Below are 16,667 nucleotides of genomic sequence, written 5' to 3'. Positions count from 1 at the left end.
TTCCATTTAAAAAATGATAGCACATGCCTTTAATCCCAGCTCTTGGGAGGCAGAGGTAGGAGGATCACCGTGAGTTCAAGGCCACCTTGAGACTGCATAGTGAATTCCAGGTCAGCCTGAACTACAGTGAGACCTTACCTTGAAAAAAAATCTTAAATATCCAACAATTAATACATAATGCTGGGAATATGGCTCACTGGATAAGGTACTTGCTTGCAAAGCCTGCACCCTGAGTTCAGTTTCCCAGCACCCATATACAGCTAGATGCAAAAAGTAGTGCAAGTAGTGTATGTCAGATTTGGTCCCCAGCAGCACAAAGAAAAGAGTAACAACCTTTCCAAACAGGAGAATATTCTTTGCTACTATGCTAAAAATGGCCAAATGTTTATTTCTTAAAAGTGAAGCACAAGAAAGATGACATCAAATTAAAAGAGAGCCTAATAGAGAGAGGGAGTGGATATGACATAGAGCAGGATTATGAAGTGGGGGAGGGGAGGGAAATACCGTGGTTTGTTGTCTGTAAGTATAAAAGTTGTCAATTAGGGCTGGAGAGCTGGCTTAGCGGTTAAGTGCTTGCCTGTGAAGCCTAAGGATCCTGGTTTGAGGCTCGATTCCCCAGGACCCACGTTAGCCAGATGCACAAGGGGCGCATGCATCTGGAATTCGTCTACAGTCGCTGGATGCCCTGGCGCACCCATTCTCTCTCTCTCTCTCTGCCTTTTTCTCTGTCGCTCTCAAATAAATAAATAAAAATAAACCAACAAAAAAATTTTTTTAAAGTTGTCAATTAAAAAAACAATATATACATATACATATTTAGCTGGGTGTTGTGGTGTACGCCTTTAATCCCAACCCTCGGGAGGCAGAGGTAGGAGGATTGTTGTGACTTCGAGGCCACCCTGAGACTACATAGTGAATTGCAGGTCAACCTGGGCTAGAGTGAAACCCTCCCTCGAAGAAACCATTAACAACCACAACATACATACATACATACATTTTTTTTTTTTTCCGAGGGAGGGTTTCACTCTAGCTCGGGCTGACCTGGAATTCACTATGGAGTCTCAGGCTGGTCTCGAACTCACAACAGTCCTCCTACCTCTGCCTCCCGAGGGTTGGGATTAAAGGCATGTACCACCACACCCAGCATTTTTTTTTTAAGTTAAGTACAGTGTGGAATCTGAAACTCTGGCCTTAGTACTGAGTTAATTAAAATCCCATTGGTCTGCTTTACACTTTGACATTGTTACTCATGTATTTTTTTTGTAACACCAAGTAGAAAAAAACTGATTCACTATATTATGTAGATCTTCCAGAAGTTTATACATTTCCTTATAGAATATTAAAAGCAACTCGTTGAGTTGGGCATGGTGGCACACACCTTGAATCCCAACAGTGAGAATGCCATAGGTAAGAAGATCCTCTTGAGTTCGAGACAAGCCTGGACCAGAGTGAGACCCTACCTTCAAAAAAACAAAAACAAACTGAAGGGCTGGAGAGGTGGCTTAGTGGTTGTGCATTTGCCTGTGAAGCCTAAGGACCCTGGTTAGAGGCTTCATTCCCCAGGACCCACGTTAGCCAGATGCACAAGGGGGCACACATATCTGGAGTTTGTTTGCAGTGGCTTGAGGCCCTGGTGCACCCATTCGCTTTCTCTGCCTGTCACTTTCAAATAAACAAATAAAAATAAACAAAAAAATTTTTAAAAAAACTAACTTATTGGTTACTATTTCCACTCATTTCAATCAGAACAGTCTTAAAGCATAGGAAACTGTTAAGGTCATGATGACAATAGAAATTTTCCAAAAGTCTACTTAAAAGCATGGATTACATCATTGACAACAAATATTGTCATTTGTTTATCTTAAAATAATAGAATCACTTGGCTCTTTGTTCAGAAAATGTCTACCAATACCTAGATCTTGTTAAGTATAGTTGTCAGTGAATTATCTTTCAAATAAAAATGATGTCCATTTAAAAGCAGCTATTTCAGGGCTGGAGAGATGGATTAGCGGTTAAGCGCTTGCCTGTGAGGCCTAAGGACCCCGGTTTGAGGCTTGACTCCCTAGGACCTACGTTAGTCAGATGCACAAGGGAACACATGTGGCTGGAGGCCCTGGCACACCCATTCTCTCTATCTGCCTCTTTGTTGCTCTCAAATAGACAAATAAAAATAAACAAAAAATTTTTTAAAAAGCAGTTATTTCAGTGTTTAGCTTGCAAATGAAACAAGTACACAAGTGGTGGTTTTTTTTTTTTTAAATTTATTTATTTGAGAGCAACAGACACAGAGAGAAAGACAGATAGAGGGAGAGAGAGAGAATGGGCGCACCAGGGCTTCCAGCCACTGCAAACGAACTCCAGACGCATGCGCCCCCTTGTGCATCTGGCTAATGTGGGACCTGGGGTACCGAGCCTTGAACCGGGGTCCTTAGGCTTCACAGGCAAGTGCTTAACCGCTAAGCCATCTCTCCAGCCCACAAGTGGTGGTTTTTGGGAGGGGGTTGTTTGTTCTTGTTTGTTTTTGAAGCAGACACCTGTTATCACCCAGGTAAATTCACAGAGATCCTCCTGCCTCAGGCATCCTGTGTACTGGGTTTACAGGTATGAGATCCACATGCTTTCTTTTTTTTTTTTTTGGTTTTTTGAGGTAGTGTCTCACTCTAGCCCTGGCTGACCTGGAATTCACTATGGAGTCTCAGGGTGACTTTAGACTCCCAGCAATCCTCCTACCTCTGCCTCTTGAGTGCTGGGATTAAAGGCATGTGCCACCACACCTGTCTCCTGAAATAGTCTTCAGAATTTCTAGAGACCCTTTGCATCATGGTGTGGTAAAGGATATTAAATGCTCAAAAGCTGGTAGAACTAGAAAGAAAAACTTATGATTAATTTGGTTTCTGAATAACAAGGATTGGTTATGTAGCTTTTCTGAAACATAAGTCAGTTGGTTTTATATAGTAATGCCTTAGTTTTCTTTTGCTGTAACAAAATCCCTAAGGCCAAAATATATGAAGAATAAAAATTTATTTAGTACACAGTTTTGTAGTCTAGAAGTCTTAAGATTAAGCAGCCTATAAAACTTTTGTCTTCTGGGGAGGGCTCCATTGTTGACAGTATCCCAAGTGGCAGCCCATGCATGGGAAAGGGCAAGATCAAGGGATCCAGGATTCCCTTCTTTTATATCAACTCCCTCTTACTGGAGTTCCACCTCATAAAGGTTCAATTACCTCTCACAACATACTGGGGAACAAACTTCTATCATATGAGTCTTTGTGGGACACACTCAAAGCATAGCAACGAGTGCTTATTTAAAAAAACATGTAGAGGCTGGAGAGATGCCTTAGTGGTTAAGGCAAAGCCAAAGGACCCAGGTTCAATTTCCCAGTACCAATGTAAAGCCAGATGCACATGGTAGCACATGCGTGTGCAGGTTTTTTTTTTTTTTTTTTGTGGTGGCTGGTGGCCCTGCTGTGCCCCATTCTGTTATCTGTCTCTATCTGTCCCCCTCAAGCAAATAAATATTTTTTTTAAACCCATGTAGGTGCTCCCTGTTTCTCTTTATCTTAGTGTGTTAAAGGTGATATTTTTAGCTCATTTTTATGATAGTAGCAGTCACTAAATTTTCTTGTGTGTGTGTGTGTGTGTGTGTGTGTGTGTGTGTATAATTTTTTTTGGTTTTTCAAGGTAGGGTCTTACTCTAGCCCAGGATGACCTGGAATGCATTATGGAGTCTCAGTGTGGCCTCGAATTCATGGCAATCCTCCTACCTCTGCCTCCCGAGTGCTAGGATTAAAGGCGTGTGCCACCATGCCTGGCTTTGTGTGTATATTTTTTATATGAGAGAGAGAGAGGGAGAGAGAATTGGCACGCCAGGGTCTCTAGCCACTGCAGTCAAACTCCAGACACTGCACCATCTTGTGTGCATGCTGTACTTAGTGCATTTGTGCATCTGTGCCACCTTGTGTGTCTGGCATACGTGGAATCTGCAGAGTCTAACATGAGTCCTCAGGCTTTGCAGGCAAGTGCCTTAACTGCTGAGCCATCTCTCTGGCCCTAATTTTTCTTTTGAATAAATATAATAGCAATGTAAAAATTATCTAATGCAAAGGTGGGCATGGTGGCACATGCCTTTAATCTCAGCACTTGGTAGGCAGAGGTAGAAAGATCGCCATGAGCTCAAGGCCACCCTGAGATTACATAGTGAATTCCAGATCAGCCTGGGCTAGGAGTGGAATCCTACCTTGAAAAAGCAAAGAAAAAAATTATGCAGCATTATTAAAGCATAAGACCAGAAGTGTCGCAGTGAGTATTTTCTGTTGTGCTTACATCTTCTTAAATACAGTAGCAGTAGAGATTGTGTTTTATTATGATCCTTTTACTAACCCCCTCTTTTTTTTTTTTTTTGAGGTAGGGTTTCACTGTATCTCAGGCTGACTTGGGATTCTCAGGGTGGCCTCGAACTCATGGTGATCCTCCTACTTCTGCCTTCTGAGTGTATTATGATCCTTTTAAAGAATAGTTTTTGTTATTTTATATCATAACTTTAGTTATTTCTATAGACAACTTCCATAATTGTAAACAATATGCCATGACAATTCCCTCCTCCCCCACTTTCCCTTTTGTAACTCCACTCTCCATCATATCCCCCCCCCACCCCGCCAATCAGTCTCTTATTTTGATGCCATCATTTTCTCCTAATATGATGGTCTTGTGTAGGTATTGTTAGGCACTGTGAGGGATATCCAGGCCATTTTGTGTCTTGGGGGGGGGCGCATTGTAAGGAGTCCTACCCTTCCTTTTGCTCTTATATATTCTTTCCACCACCTTTTCTGCAATGGGCCCTGAGCCTGGGAAGGTGTGATAGAGCACTCCGCTGTCACTTCTTTTCAGCACCATGGTGCTTAATCTTTTCTTTAAAAATTTATTTTTATTTATTTATTTGAGAGAGAGAGAGAGAGAGAGAAAGAGAAGGAGAGAATGGACATGGTGCCAGGACTTCCAGCTGCTGCAAATGAACTCCATATGCATGTGCCACCTTGTGCATCTGGCTTACATGGGTCCTGGGGAATTGAACCTGGATCCTTTGGCTTTGCAGGCAAGCACCTTAACTGCTAAGCCGTCTCTCTAGCCCAACATATATATTTATATATATTTATAAATATATCATATTAAAACTCAGTTTTGTTTCATCTTTTTATAATTGCCAGTTTTCATGTTTACTGGTTTGCTATAGCTTCTAAAATGGGTATATTTAACAGATAACATATTGTCTAATTTCTGCCATTTTGTTGTTTGGGAACATTGAGTAGTAAACTTAGAGACTGTCATTCTTTTAATAATTTATAATCAACTTGGGATAAACATTGTTTGTTCTAACTTAACCTGGTAGGATTTTCATTACAGGAGAACTCGGGTTATTTCATTAATTCAGTTGTACAGCTTCTTCAAGGAAGCTCTAGATACAGCATGCAACCACTTCCTCTTTCTCTTTTGCAGTGATCTCAATCATAGCACCCAGTTTGTACAGGGGCTAGCTCTGTGTACCCTGGGCTGTATGGGTTCCTCTGAGATGTGCCGAGATCTGGCAGGAGAAGTAGAGAAGCTTCTGAAAACCTCCAACTCTTACTTAAGGAAAAAGGTAACTTTTAATCAAACCAAATGTCAGTGTTTAGGTTAGGGAACATTATGGAAATGAGAGGGTATATTACTTTTTTTGAAAGCTTGAGTGATAATTTAGGTTTCTCTGTTGCACCAATATATTTTAAATTATTATAGATGAGTCTTAATTCATCTTTTTTCAAGGACAAATTATTTATAAAAAATGTGTCATATTTCTTAGGTGGGGATATCTCATTCCTTACGTTAAGTATTAAAATAAAGGCATAATGAACAAATCTTTTATCAACTGACTTTTGTACTAATAACCAGTGCTCATGCCTTTGTATCTCTAGAAGGGCAGTTCCATTGGGACCAAATGAGTTTGAGGGAATGATGTAGATACCATTGTCTAAAATTTACATGTCTGATTGGAATAGTAATGGAAAAGAAAATGACCTATCTGTCCAACTTACTTTCTTTATATGTTGATACATTCAGTTTAGAACCCTTCTTATAACTTGGGAAGAAATTAGCAGAAATCTTTTATTTATTTATTTATTTATATTTTTTTTGAGGTAGGGCTTCACTCTAGTTCAGGCTGACCTGGAATTCACTGTGTAGTATCAGGGTGGCATTGAACTCTGCTGTCCTAACTGTGCCTCCTGAGTGCTTGGATTAAAGGCGTGCATCAACACGCCTGACTTAGAAATCCGTTTTTATTAATTTTTCTAACTTACTAATGACATTTGGCTAAAATAATAGCTATGATTACTTTGGTGGTGGTGGTGGTAACCAAATTCAGCCTTTAAGTAAACTTTTCTTTTTCGGGAACAAATTAGTAAGATTAATTTTTCTTTAGTAGAGACTAGTGTATTTCAAATGATTTTCCCACTCTCCTTCTTTCCCTCCCTCTCCTCTTTTTGCTGAGGATTGATCCCAGTTACCACTGAGCTGTACCACTAGCCCTCTCAAATGATTTTCTTGTTACTAGTATTGTCAGTTGGGGGCAGAATAGGTACTGTTAAATTTAACATCAGATTTATAGCATTCAGTTATTTTTCAGTTGCATGATGATCTTAGACCCACTGATCATCTTATTTAGAGGAATAATTATGAGAGATGAAAGGCTTTATCTACTTTTTTACTTCCTTAGAACTCTGTTTATATTGAACTTGTATGATAGATTCATATTAACCATAGTCCAGTTGGGAAAGTTTCTGCACACTTCCTAGCAATATATTAACAAAGGAGCAACTGAACTAGAAGTTTCACATTAATACTCTAGTATACACTGGAAAGAACCAACCAGTTCATGGATAATAAATCTCATATGTAACTTCTTTTTATTTTTATTTTTTAGCAGATGATCTAGTTTAAGGGTTTTTTTGTTGTTGTTGTTTTATAAATTATTTTGGCTTACTTTAAATAAAATTTTTTGTCCTTTTATTTTTTTTTATAGGCAGCACTATGTGCTGTTCATGTCATCAGGAAGGTTCCTGAACTTATGGAGATGTTTTTACCAGCAACAAAAAATTTATTGAATGAGAAGAACCATGGTAATGTGATTTGGGTGAACTCACGAAGTACTGAGGGAGAAAGCAAAAAGGTTTAAGGCTGTGTCTACCCTGTGTCTTAGGGCAGTGGAGTTCTCCTTCTGTTGTGCTTAGACAGTATTCAGGCAGATCTGGTCTGCCAGGTGTCATCTCTGCTCAGATATCCTAGCTTTAAAGTTCAGTTGGTTCCCTCACAGTAAACTTACCTTTCAGTTCTGGTCCTCTCTTAAGTTATTAATATTTAACATGATATACAAGTGATCTAATCCTTGATTTTCACATAAAAAAACCCTCTGAATTTTCAGCCATTTAAAATATTTATTTATTTGAGAGAGAGAAGAAGGGAGGGAGAATGAATGAATGAGAACACCTGCACCACTAGCCACTGCAATGTTCATATGGCTTTATGTGGGTACTGGAAAATCGAACCCAGGTCCTTAGGTTTAGGTTTTGTAGGCAAGTGCCTTAACTGCTGAGCCATCCCTCCAACCCTTGGCCATTTATAATAAGAGAAAACATCTTTTTAAAATTTACTTTTATTTATTTAATAGAAAGAAAGGTAGGCAGATAGAGAAAATGGGGGCATGCTAAGGCCTCTAGTCACTGCAGATAAACTCCAGATGCATATGCCACCTTGTGCATGTGGCTTACATGGGTACTGGGAATCAAACCTGGGCACTTAGGCTTCACAGTCATGTGCCTTAACCACTAAGCCATCTATCTTTCCAACTCAACATATTTTTTAAAAAATAATATTTTATTTATTTTTTTGCAAGGAAAGAGAATGAATGAGAATGAGAATGGGTGCACCAAGGCCACCAGTCAAGGCAAATGGACTCTAGATGTGTGTGCCACTTTATGCATCCAGCTTTACATGGGTACTGGGGAATTGAACATGGGTACTGGGGAATTGAACCTGAGTCATTAGGTTTTGCAGGCAAGCATCGTAACTGCCATCTCTCTACCCTGAAAACATCTTTTTTCTTTTTAATTGTCATGTATTAGGAATAATAAAGGTGCAAAGATTCTTCTGAGTTATAAGAAGAATTTGTAATGATACCCATATTTAAAAAATATTTTTAATTATTTGTAAATAGAGAGAGTAGATGAATAAGTGGGCACAATAGTGCCTCTTGCCTCTGCAAACAAACTCCAGATGCATGTGCACTTCGTGCATCTGGCTTTTCATGGTTGTTGGGGAATTGAGCACAGGCCGACATGCTTTGCAAGTAAGCTCCTTTAACCACTGAGCCATCTCCCAGCCTTCAGATATTTTAATATCAAGCTTGAGAGAAGTGAAGTGGAATATGACTGTTCCTCTTTTCAAGCATTTTAGTCTTGAAGACAGTGAAATGAGTTCTGAGTTAAGAAATTTTTTGTGTCTTAAATGTTAAAAGACAAAATCCGATATACTGTATTTTACTTGATTAATTTGGTGCTGTGTCCAGAATGACCAAATTTATGTATTGAACAAATAGAATGTTTAGGTTACTAATTAATTGCTCAATAAAAATATTATGTGATTCTTTATAATGACTTTGGAAAAAGCAAATTTACTTTGCCATTCATAATTAGTTTAGGGTTTTGATTTTTTTTTTTTTCCCCTGGGAACTTAAAGTAAGTTAGTTTGTCTTTTAGAGTATCTTATCAGAACCTACCTAGTTCAGGAGGTATGTATGGAGCAGATCTCTATTCTTATATGGAGGAACTGTTACCATTTTATAAGAATTATTTTGGTCATATTATTTAAAACATTCCAATTTGAACAATATTAAATCAGCAAGCTTATATTAAGTATTTTGTATTCACCGCAATGCTTCAATTCTTTGAGGGAGTAAAAAGCAGAAGTAGCAACTGTCCTTATGGAATTGACCTTCAGGGATTCTATGCCCTGTCCTCTGAATCATAGATCTTCACTTTCTTTTTCCTCCTTTGATCTTTTCCTTCAGGTGTCCTTCATACTTCTGTAGTCCTCCTCACAGAAATGTGTGAGCGGAGCCCAGACATGCTAGCACATTTCAGAAAGGTAGGTGCCATTATGTATGCCTAAGTCTTTCACGATTAAAACATTACTTTCCTGAGAAGTACATGATTTTCTCACTTGTGATTTTCTTCTGAAAGCAAGCTATGAAGCTGAATAAAGGATTTGACTAGCCCTGCTGTGTGGTAGGGCTGGAAGCCAGATTTAGGAATATAAGAGCTGGCACTAATAAAGTGTTTCTCTTTTCAGAATAGGAGTCTTCTTGTTGGCACACACACAAATCTGGTGTATTTTTCTATTGTTTACACATTAAGTCAGTTAATGTAACCTGAAGTCAAATTACTAATAGGATTTATTTTATTTTTTTAGGATTATTTTTTCACAATTTTTATTAATATTTTCCATGATTATAAAAAATATCCCATGGTAATACCCTCCTGCCCCCCCCCCCCCCCCCGCACTTCCACCTTTGAAATTCTATTCTCCATCATATTACCTCCCTAGGATTTATTTTTTAGGACAAGTAGCTTTTCTTCTTCTTCTTCTTCTTCTTTTTTTTTTTAAGGTAAACACTACAGACTGGAATCTGATTTTTATTCCTTTACCTCCATGTTCATTATAGGCAATTGAGTCCTCTAATAAGTCCTAGCTTTTTTTAGTTCCCTTTCTCCATTTTTTTTTTAGCATTTTAAAGTGGGCATTTTTATTTCTCCTTTTATATTTACAAGGCAGTAAAGACTCAAAGATTGTTCTTTGTGTAGTTACATTCATCTAATTCCTATAGTAGCTGGCTGGTCACTCTACACATAAGACTTATTTTGTATTTTAGATCTAACAGTAGTTCTTTTTATAGCTCACCCCCACCCCCTGAGTTGTTCATGTCTTGATTAAATTATTGTAAAATAGTATGAGACCCGTATCTGTCCCTAATGCTTGCTTTGTATGTTTTGTTCCTGTTGTCTGTTTGGAATCCTGCTGTATGTTAGAATGAAAAGGTAAGAATTAACCCTCTTTTAGATGGTGCATGCTTGGCTTTAGGTCCTTAGTAGCTTTTGTGTATCCATCCACAAGTGTGGCTTTTAAACTATACTAATGCTGAGCTGTGCTTAATACTGTGAATTATTTGTCCTACATTTTTGGCTAACTCCCTAGTCCAGTTTTTTTGTCTTGTCTCTTAAACTCCTGACTCTAAAATCAGCCTTGGATTTCAGTTGCAGCCTTTCCTGAGTTGTAAGCGTCCTCTGCCTTGCCTTCATCTTCCCTTGAGAAACTTCGAGCAGTTGCCTGGTGACTTTGGTGATGGCAATTGCAGATCTGTCTGGAGCCTTGACACAAATCACTGCTTCTTTTTGAAGTTAATACTTTAGAGCCATCTGTGGGTTACTTTATACTTTTATAAAGCTCCATGTGTACTTCTGAGCTTTTAGTTCAGACTTAGAGCTTTTATTTTCCTCTTACCTAGACTTAATCTTGTCTAGAAGTTTTTTTAATATTAAAAAGATACAGTGTTAGCATAGGTGGGCACCAACTGATTTTCATGGCTGTAGCTTTTCCCTCTGTCATCTTATTTTGTTTGTCCTGTCATCAGTTTAGTAACTTGCATTATTGTCTGAAAAATAAAGCTGGGTTCCAAGAATTTGTAGCTGTACACTTAAACGTTGATGCATTTTGTCCCAAAGTAATCTTATATGATGATGTGCTTGCTGGTCTTTTGGCAGTGAATAAAACGATTCCTGAATTTAGTAGCCCAAGGAAAGGGGACTTCTCCAAGAACTAAAGTAGATTTAAAAAAGTAATTAGGGTTGTGTGTAGTACAAAAAAGGCAGACCATTGGGAAGTATGCAAGGTGAGCTACTTATTGCTGACAGAGGTTTGCTCACAGTTGACCAATTTAATGAAAATTTGTTCAGTTCACAGATCACCATTTTGGAGTTGTCTTATTCTTGGCGTTGTCCAAAATAGATGTTTGTTTTGGTGACTGACGAGTCACTTAATTTTGAAATATATGGTTGGCCTTATTTAATCCATACTTACTGAGTTCTCTTTCATGTAGAAATGGCTTTCGTGTTTTGACTATTTTGGGTGCATCCTTTGAGTATAGCTTGATTTATCATTTTAATGTCAGTCCCTTTCTAGCCTTGGAGTAGGAAAGAAACCGAGTCTAAGTATATGGAAGAAAAACAATTGAGTTGTAGCAGAGTTGAAGTACTTTATTTTATCTTAGGTCATTAGAATTTTTATATAGTTGAGTTTTAAGCTGGAGACTGGAGAAGTTTCTATTTGTGGCAGACATTTTGGAGTAGGGGTCTAATATGAAGTAGCTGATCAACAACAATGAAATGAGTGCTAATAAAGCATTTATAAGTTCAGATTGGTAGAATAATTGCCTATTACAGGTACTGGACCAAATAAAAGGAAGAAGGGAATTTCTGATTATCAGGAATGTATCGTCTTATTGGTAGATAACAAAACAGGCCATAAAGTAGTATGTATAATTGGGTGCTGGTATTAAATTATAAAAAGATTGCATCATATGAGTTAAGCACAGGGAAAGGAAATTATCCACGGCCCATGTATCCTATAATGTGAAAAGTATATTTTCTTTATTTTTTTTATTTGTTTGGTGTTGATGGCTTTGGTATTTCTTCTTGTTGGAAAAAGGATATAACTATAATGCTATCTTAAGAGGAGAGAGTTTGTTTTTTTTTTTTCCTCTACTTGAGGTGGTATGTTCTCAAGCTGTATTTTTGGAAGATCATTAGTTGCACTAGTGTGTGTCAACATTTTATATGCAAATGTTTGAATGGATAAAAACTGGACCGTCTTCTTTTTGCTACCTAGATGTGATAAGGTCAAAAAAAGTAGAATTGCATGATGCCCATTAGGCATCTGTTTTTGTTGGTTTCTGTAGGCTCTTGAACCTACTCATACTAGCTTTTCATATATAACTCTGGAGTAAAGTATGGTTTATTTTTACCCCAACTTCTAGGTTTTGACCCAAGTATAAGGTATATTTTCTAGCTGTGTGCAGTGTAGTACTGTATATGTATCAAATGAAGTTTCTTGGAGTCAGACCCTTGCATTTCTAAACCAAAGGTCCTGCTTATTCAAGAGACAGTTTTAAGTATTTACTGTTTTTTTGATACATCTTTCTTTTCTGCAGCTTGTGCCCCAGTTAGTTCGTATTCTAAAGAACCTCATCATGTCCGGATATTCCCCAGAACATGATGTTTCTGGTATCAGTGACCCCTTTTTGCAGGTAAGGCTTAATACTTAAATTTTCTTTTTCTTTTTTATTTATTTTGAAAGCAACGGACACACAGAGAGAAAGAGGCAGATAGAGAGAGAGAGAGAGAAAGAGAATGGGTGCGCCAAGGCCTGCAGCCACTGCAAACTCCAGACACGTGCGCCCCCTTGTGCATCTGGCTAACATGGGTCCTGGGGAATTGAGCGTCGAACCGGGGTTCTTTGGCTTCACAGGCAAGTGCTTAACCGCTAAGCCATCTCTCCAGCCCAAAGCCATCTCTGTAGCCCAGGCTTAATACTTTTAAAGAGACTATTTCCTTAAGTTTTTCTTGGGTACAAATTCAGTAGTTAATTGATTAATCTAATTATAGTAATAAATGACTAGGGACACAATTCAACATTGTTCCAGGTTAATAAAACGGCAGTTTTTATTTTTAAAGTTTTTATGGAGGGCTGAACAGATGGCTTAGCAGTTATGGTGCTTGTCTGAGAAGCCTAAGGACCCAGGTTCTGTTCTCCAGTACCCAGTAAAGCCAGATGCACAAGGTGGTGCATGCGTATGGAGTTTGCAGTGGCTAGGGCCCCTGGTGCACTCATTGTCCCTCTCTGTCCTTCTGTGTCTCTCTCTGCTTCCAAATAAATAACTAACTAAATAATTTTTAAAAGTTTTTGTGATTCTCCCCCTCCCCCCCAGTTCTTTCCCAGGCTGACTTGGAATTCACTTTGTAGTTTCAGGTAGACTCAAACTCGTGCTGATCCTCTTACCTAGGCCTCCTGAGTGCTGGGATTAAAGGCATGTGCCACCAGGACCTGCTTTAAAGTTTATTAAAAAAAAAAAAAACAACTCCCTCCCCCCAAGATTGGGTCTTGCTCTAGCCCAGACTGACCTGGAATTCACTATGTAGTCTCAGGGTGGCCTTGAACCCACAGCAATCCTCCTACCTCTGCCTCCTGAGTGCTGGGATTAAAGGTGTGCGCCACCATGCCTCGTGAAAAATATTTTTATTTATAAGCATGGGGGGTGGTGGCATGGGTATGCCAGAGCCTTTTGCCACTGCAAATGAATTCCATGTACATGTGCCACTGTGTATCTGGCTTTATGTGGGTACTAGGGAATTGAACCCAGGTCATCAGGCTTTGCAAGCAAGTGTCTTTAACTGCTAAGCCATCTCTCCAGTTCTCAAATAGTAGTTTTAATGTCAATATTATTTAATATTTAGCATTTGATTATCAACATGCTATAGGATATGGGGCAGTAAAGGATGGGCTATCTAATAGCAATTAGTGTAGAAGTATGTAGAGCTTCTCTAAAATTATGCTTAGACTTCTTCTGTTTATTTCTTTTTTAATTTTTTTGTTTATTCTTACTTAGTTTTTTGAGAGTGGCAGAGAAAGAGAGAATGGGCGCACCAGGGCCTCCAGCCACTGTAAATGAACTCCAGATACATGTGCCCCTTTGTGCATCTGGCTAACGTGGGTCCTGGCAAATTGAGCCTCGAACTGGGGTCCTTAGGCTTCATAGGCAAGCGCTTAACTGCTAAACCATCTCTCCAGCCCTAATCTGTTTATTTCTGATAGGATCTAAGACTTTATTTCCTTGCATTTCATACCAAATGAGATTTCTTTATGCCAGACATAATTTGTTGATACCTTTCATATTTTGCATATTAGGTACGAATTTTACGGTTATTAAGAATTTTAGGACGAAATGATGATGACTCAAGTGAAGCAATGAATGATATATTAGCACAGGTGAGTTGCCCCAATTTGTGTTATATTAAACATTCATTTAGAGCCGGGCGTGGTGGCGCACGCCTTTAATCCCAGCACTCGGGAGGCAGAGGTAGGAGGATTGCTGAGTTCAAGGCCACCCTGTGACTCCTTAGTGAATTCCAGGTCAGCCTGGGCTACAGTGAGACCCTACCTCAAAAAACAAAACAACAAATAAAGAAAAAAACTCATTTAGGAAGTAGAATGATTGTAATTACTAGGTAGAAATATTAGTCAAAATTGGTGACTATAATCTTAGTATGTGTTAGATAGCTTTAGAAACATTGTTTTATCACTTAATGTACTGCCCTCTGTTTTTTCAGGTTGCCACTAATACAGAGACTAGTAAAAATGTAGGAAATGCTATTCTTTATGAAACGGTTTTGACTATCATGGATATTAAATCAGAGAGTGGACTGCGAGTAAGTCTTTGAATCTTTCTTCCCTTAAACATTTCATTTAGAATGATTGAATTGGACTTCAGTACTTTGGAAACAGATTCCATTTGTTACTTGATTTTAGGAAGTAAAGGTGTAAAAATAGTGAGTTGGGGTGATAGCTCCTTCATTAAAGCATCTGCCTTGGGTTTTATCCCCATACTTGTATAAATGACAGCTGGCTAGTTAGCTTTCCAGGATCTGTCCATCTCTGCCTTCCTCATTCTGATACTACAGGCATTCACCACCATGCCCAGTTTCCCCCACTTACCATAAACTTTAATTGAAATAATTTTAAATTTAGAGAAAAATTGCAAATACAGTGTAGCGTTCCTTTTTTTTTTTTTTTTTTTTTTTGTGGTAGGGTCTCACTCTAGCTCAGGCTGACCTGGAGTTTACTATGTAGTCTCACCAATTCTCAGTGATCCTCCTACCTCTGCCTCCCAAGTGCTGGGATTAAAGGCAGCGCCACCACACCTGGCTCTTTTATGATTTTGACACTTGTTTATTTCTATATTTTTTTTGAGGCAAGCCCAGCATACTTTTTTTTTAATGTGAGAGGGAGAGAGAGAATTGGTACGCCAGGCCTCTTAGCCACTGCAATCGAACTCCAGACAATGTGTACCTCATTGTGCGTATGTGTGACCTTGTACGCTTGTGTCACCATCTGGCTTATATGGAACCTGGGGAGTCGAACATGGGTCCTTAGGTTTACATGCAAGTGCCTTAATTGCCAAGCCATTTCTCCAGCCCGACGACACCTTTTTGTTTATAAATACTGATCAGTTACTCTGTAAAATGTAATTTAAATTGAGTCAGTCTGATGTATTTTCATAATATTACAGATTTAAGGCTATACTTTTTTGGGCAAAACTGCTATAGAAATGATATACCCTTCTTAGTTAATCATACCAAGTAGCACATGCTATTTCTCCTGTTACTATGATGTTAACTGTAATCATTTGATTGAGGTGGTATCTGCTGGGATCTTTATTATAAAGTTATTATTTTTTTCCCTTTTGTAATTAAAGTATTTTGGAGGAAACATTTTGAGATAGTAAATATCATGTTTACAGGCTTTTGCCCATTAGTTTTGGTACCTACCAGAGACTCTTGTTTGTAATAATGCTAGCATGTTTTGATGATAGTTTTTTATTTTCTTTACTTTTTTCCTCATTAGAATAGTTGGAAGCTGCGGGGTGTGGTGGCGCACGCCTATAATTCCAGCACTTGGGAGGCAGAGGTAGGAGGATCACTGTGAGTTCAAGGCCACCCTGAGGCTACATAGTGAATTCCAGGTCAGCCTGGGCTAGAGTGAGACCCTACCTTGGAAAACCAAAATAAATAAATAAATAAATAAATAGTTGGAAGCCCGGCATGGTGCCGCAAGCCTTTAATCCCAGTACTCGGGAGGCAGGGGTAGGATTGCCAAGAGTTCCAAGCTACGCTGAGACTACATAGTGAATTCCAGGTCAGCCTGGGCTAGTGAGACCCTACCTCGAAAAACCAAAAAAAAAAAAAAAAAGATTGTCCTTTTGTCTCATGTATTTGTTCATTTGTTAATGTTAGATTTGCTATTCCAAAACTTTGAAAGAAATAAATTTACTTGGTAAAATGTCATCACAAGATGCTATCCCTGTCTAACCAAAATAACGTAGGTTAAGTTTTTTTGCATCCCTTTTCAAACAAAAAGATAATAGCATATGCATTGTATTATACTTTTTTTTTCCGGTTTTTCTTTTTTTTTTTTGTTTATTTATTTATTTGAGAGTGACAGAGAAGAAGAGGAGAGAGAGAGAGAGAGAGAGAGAGAGAGAGAGAATGGGCATACCAGGGCTTCCAGCCACTGCAAACAAACTCCAGACGCATGTGCCCCCTTGTGCATCTGGCTAACGTGGGTCCTGGGGAATGGGGCCTCGAACTGGGGTCCTTAGGCTTCACAGATAAGCATTTAACCGCTAAGCCATCTCTCCAGCCGTTTTTTCGAGGTAGGGTCTTAACTCTAGCCCAGGCTGACCTATGGAGTCTCAGGATGGCCTTGAACTCACAGCATTCTTCCTACTTCTGCTTCCCGAGTGCTGGGAT

General features: G+C 38.8%; 1 protein-coding gene across 3 annotated transcripts in view; it reads left to right on the top strand.

Moving 5' to 3' along the window:
- Positions 1–16,667, top strand: part of Ap1g1 (adaptor related protein complex 1 subunit gamma 1) — a 122,170-nt gene that overhangs the window by 61,212 nt on the left and 44,291 nt on the right. For 2 of the 3 annotated variants that reach the window (XM_004659555.3, XM_045146601.1), the window contains 7 exons: positions 5,494–5,635; positions 7,055–7,151; positions 9,098–9,174; positions 10,116–10,124; positions 12,293–12,388; positions 14,047–14,127; positions 14,469–14,567. In XM_004659555.3, the coding sequence (XP_004659612.1) occupies positions 5,494–5,635; positions 7,055–7,151; positions 9,098–9,174; positions 10,116–10,124; positions 12,293–12,388; positions 14,047–14,127; positions 14,469–14,567 (601 nt within the window). The remainder of the gene's footprint in view (positions 1–5,493; positions 5,636–7,054; positions 7,152–9,097; positions 9,175–10,115; positions 10,125–12,292; positions 12,389–14,046; positions 14,128–14,468; positions 14,568–16,667) is intronic. The other variant, XM_045146608.1, reaches the window with a different exon arrangement.

This window comes from Jaculus jaculus, chromosome 1 (genome assembly GCF_020740685.1).
Source record: "Jaculus jaculus isolate mJacJac1 chromosome 1, mJacJac1.mat.Y.cur, whole genome shotgun sequence".
Classification (NCBI taxonomy): Eukaryota; Metazoa; Chordata; class Mammalia; order Rodentia; family Dipodidae; genus Jaculus; species Jaculus jaculus.
Note: the sequence above shows the minus strand (reverse complement) of the source record. Positions and strands in the feature narration are given on the sequence as shown.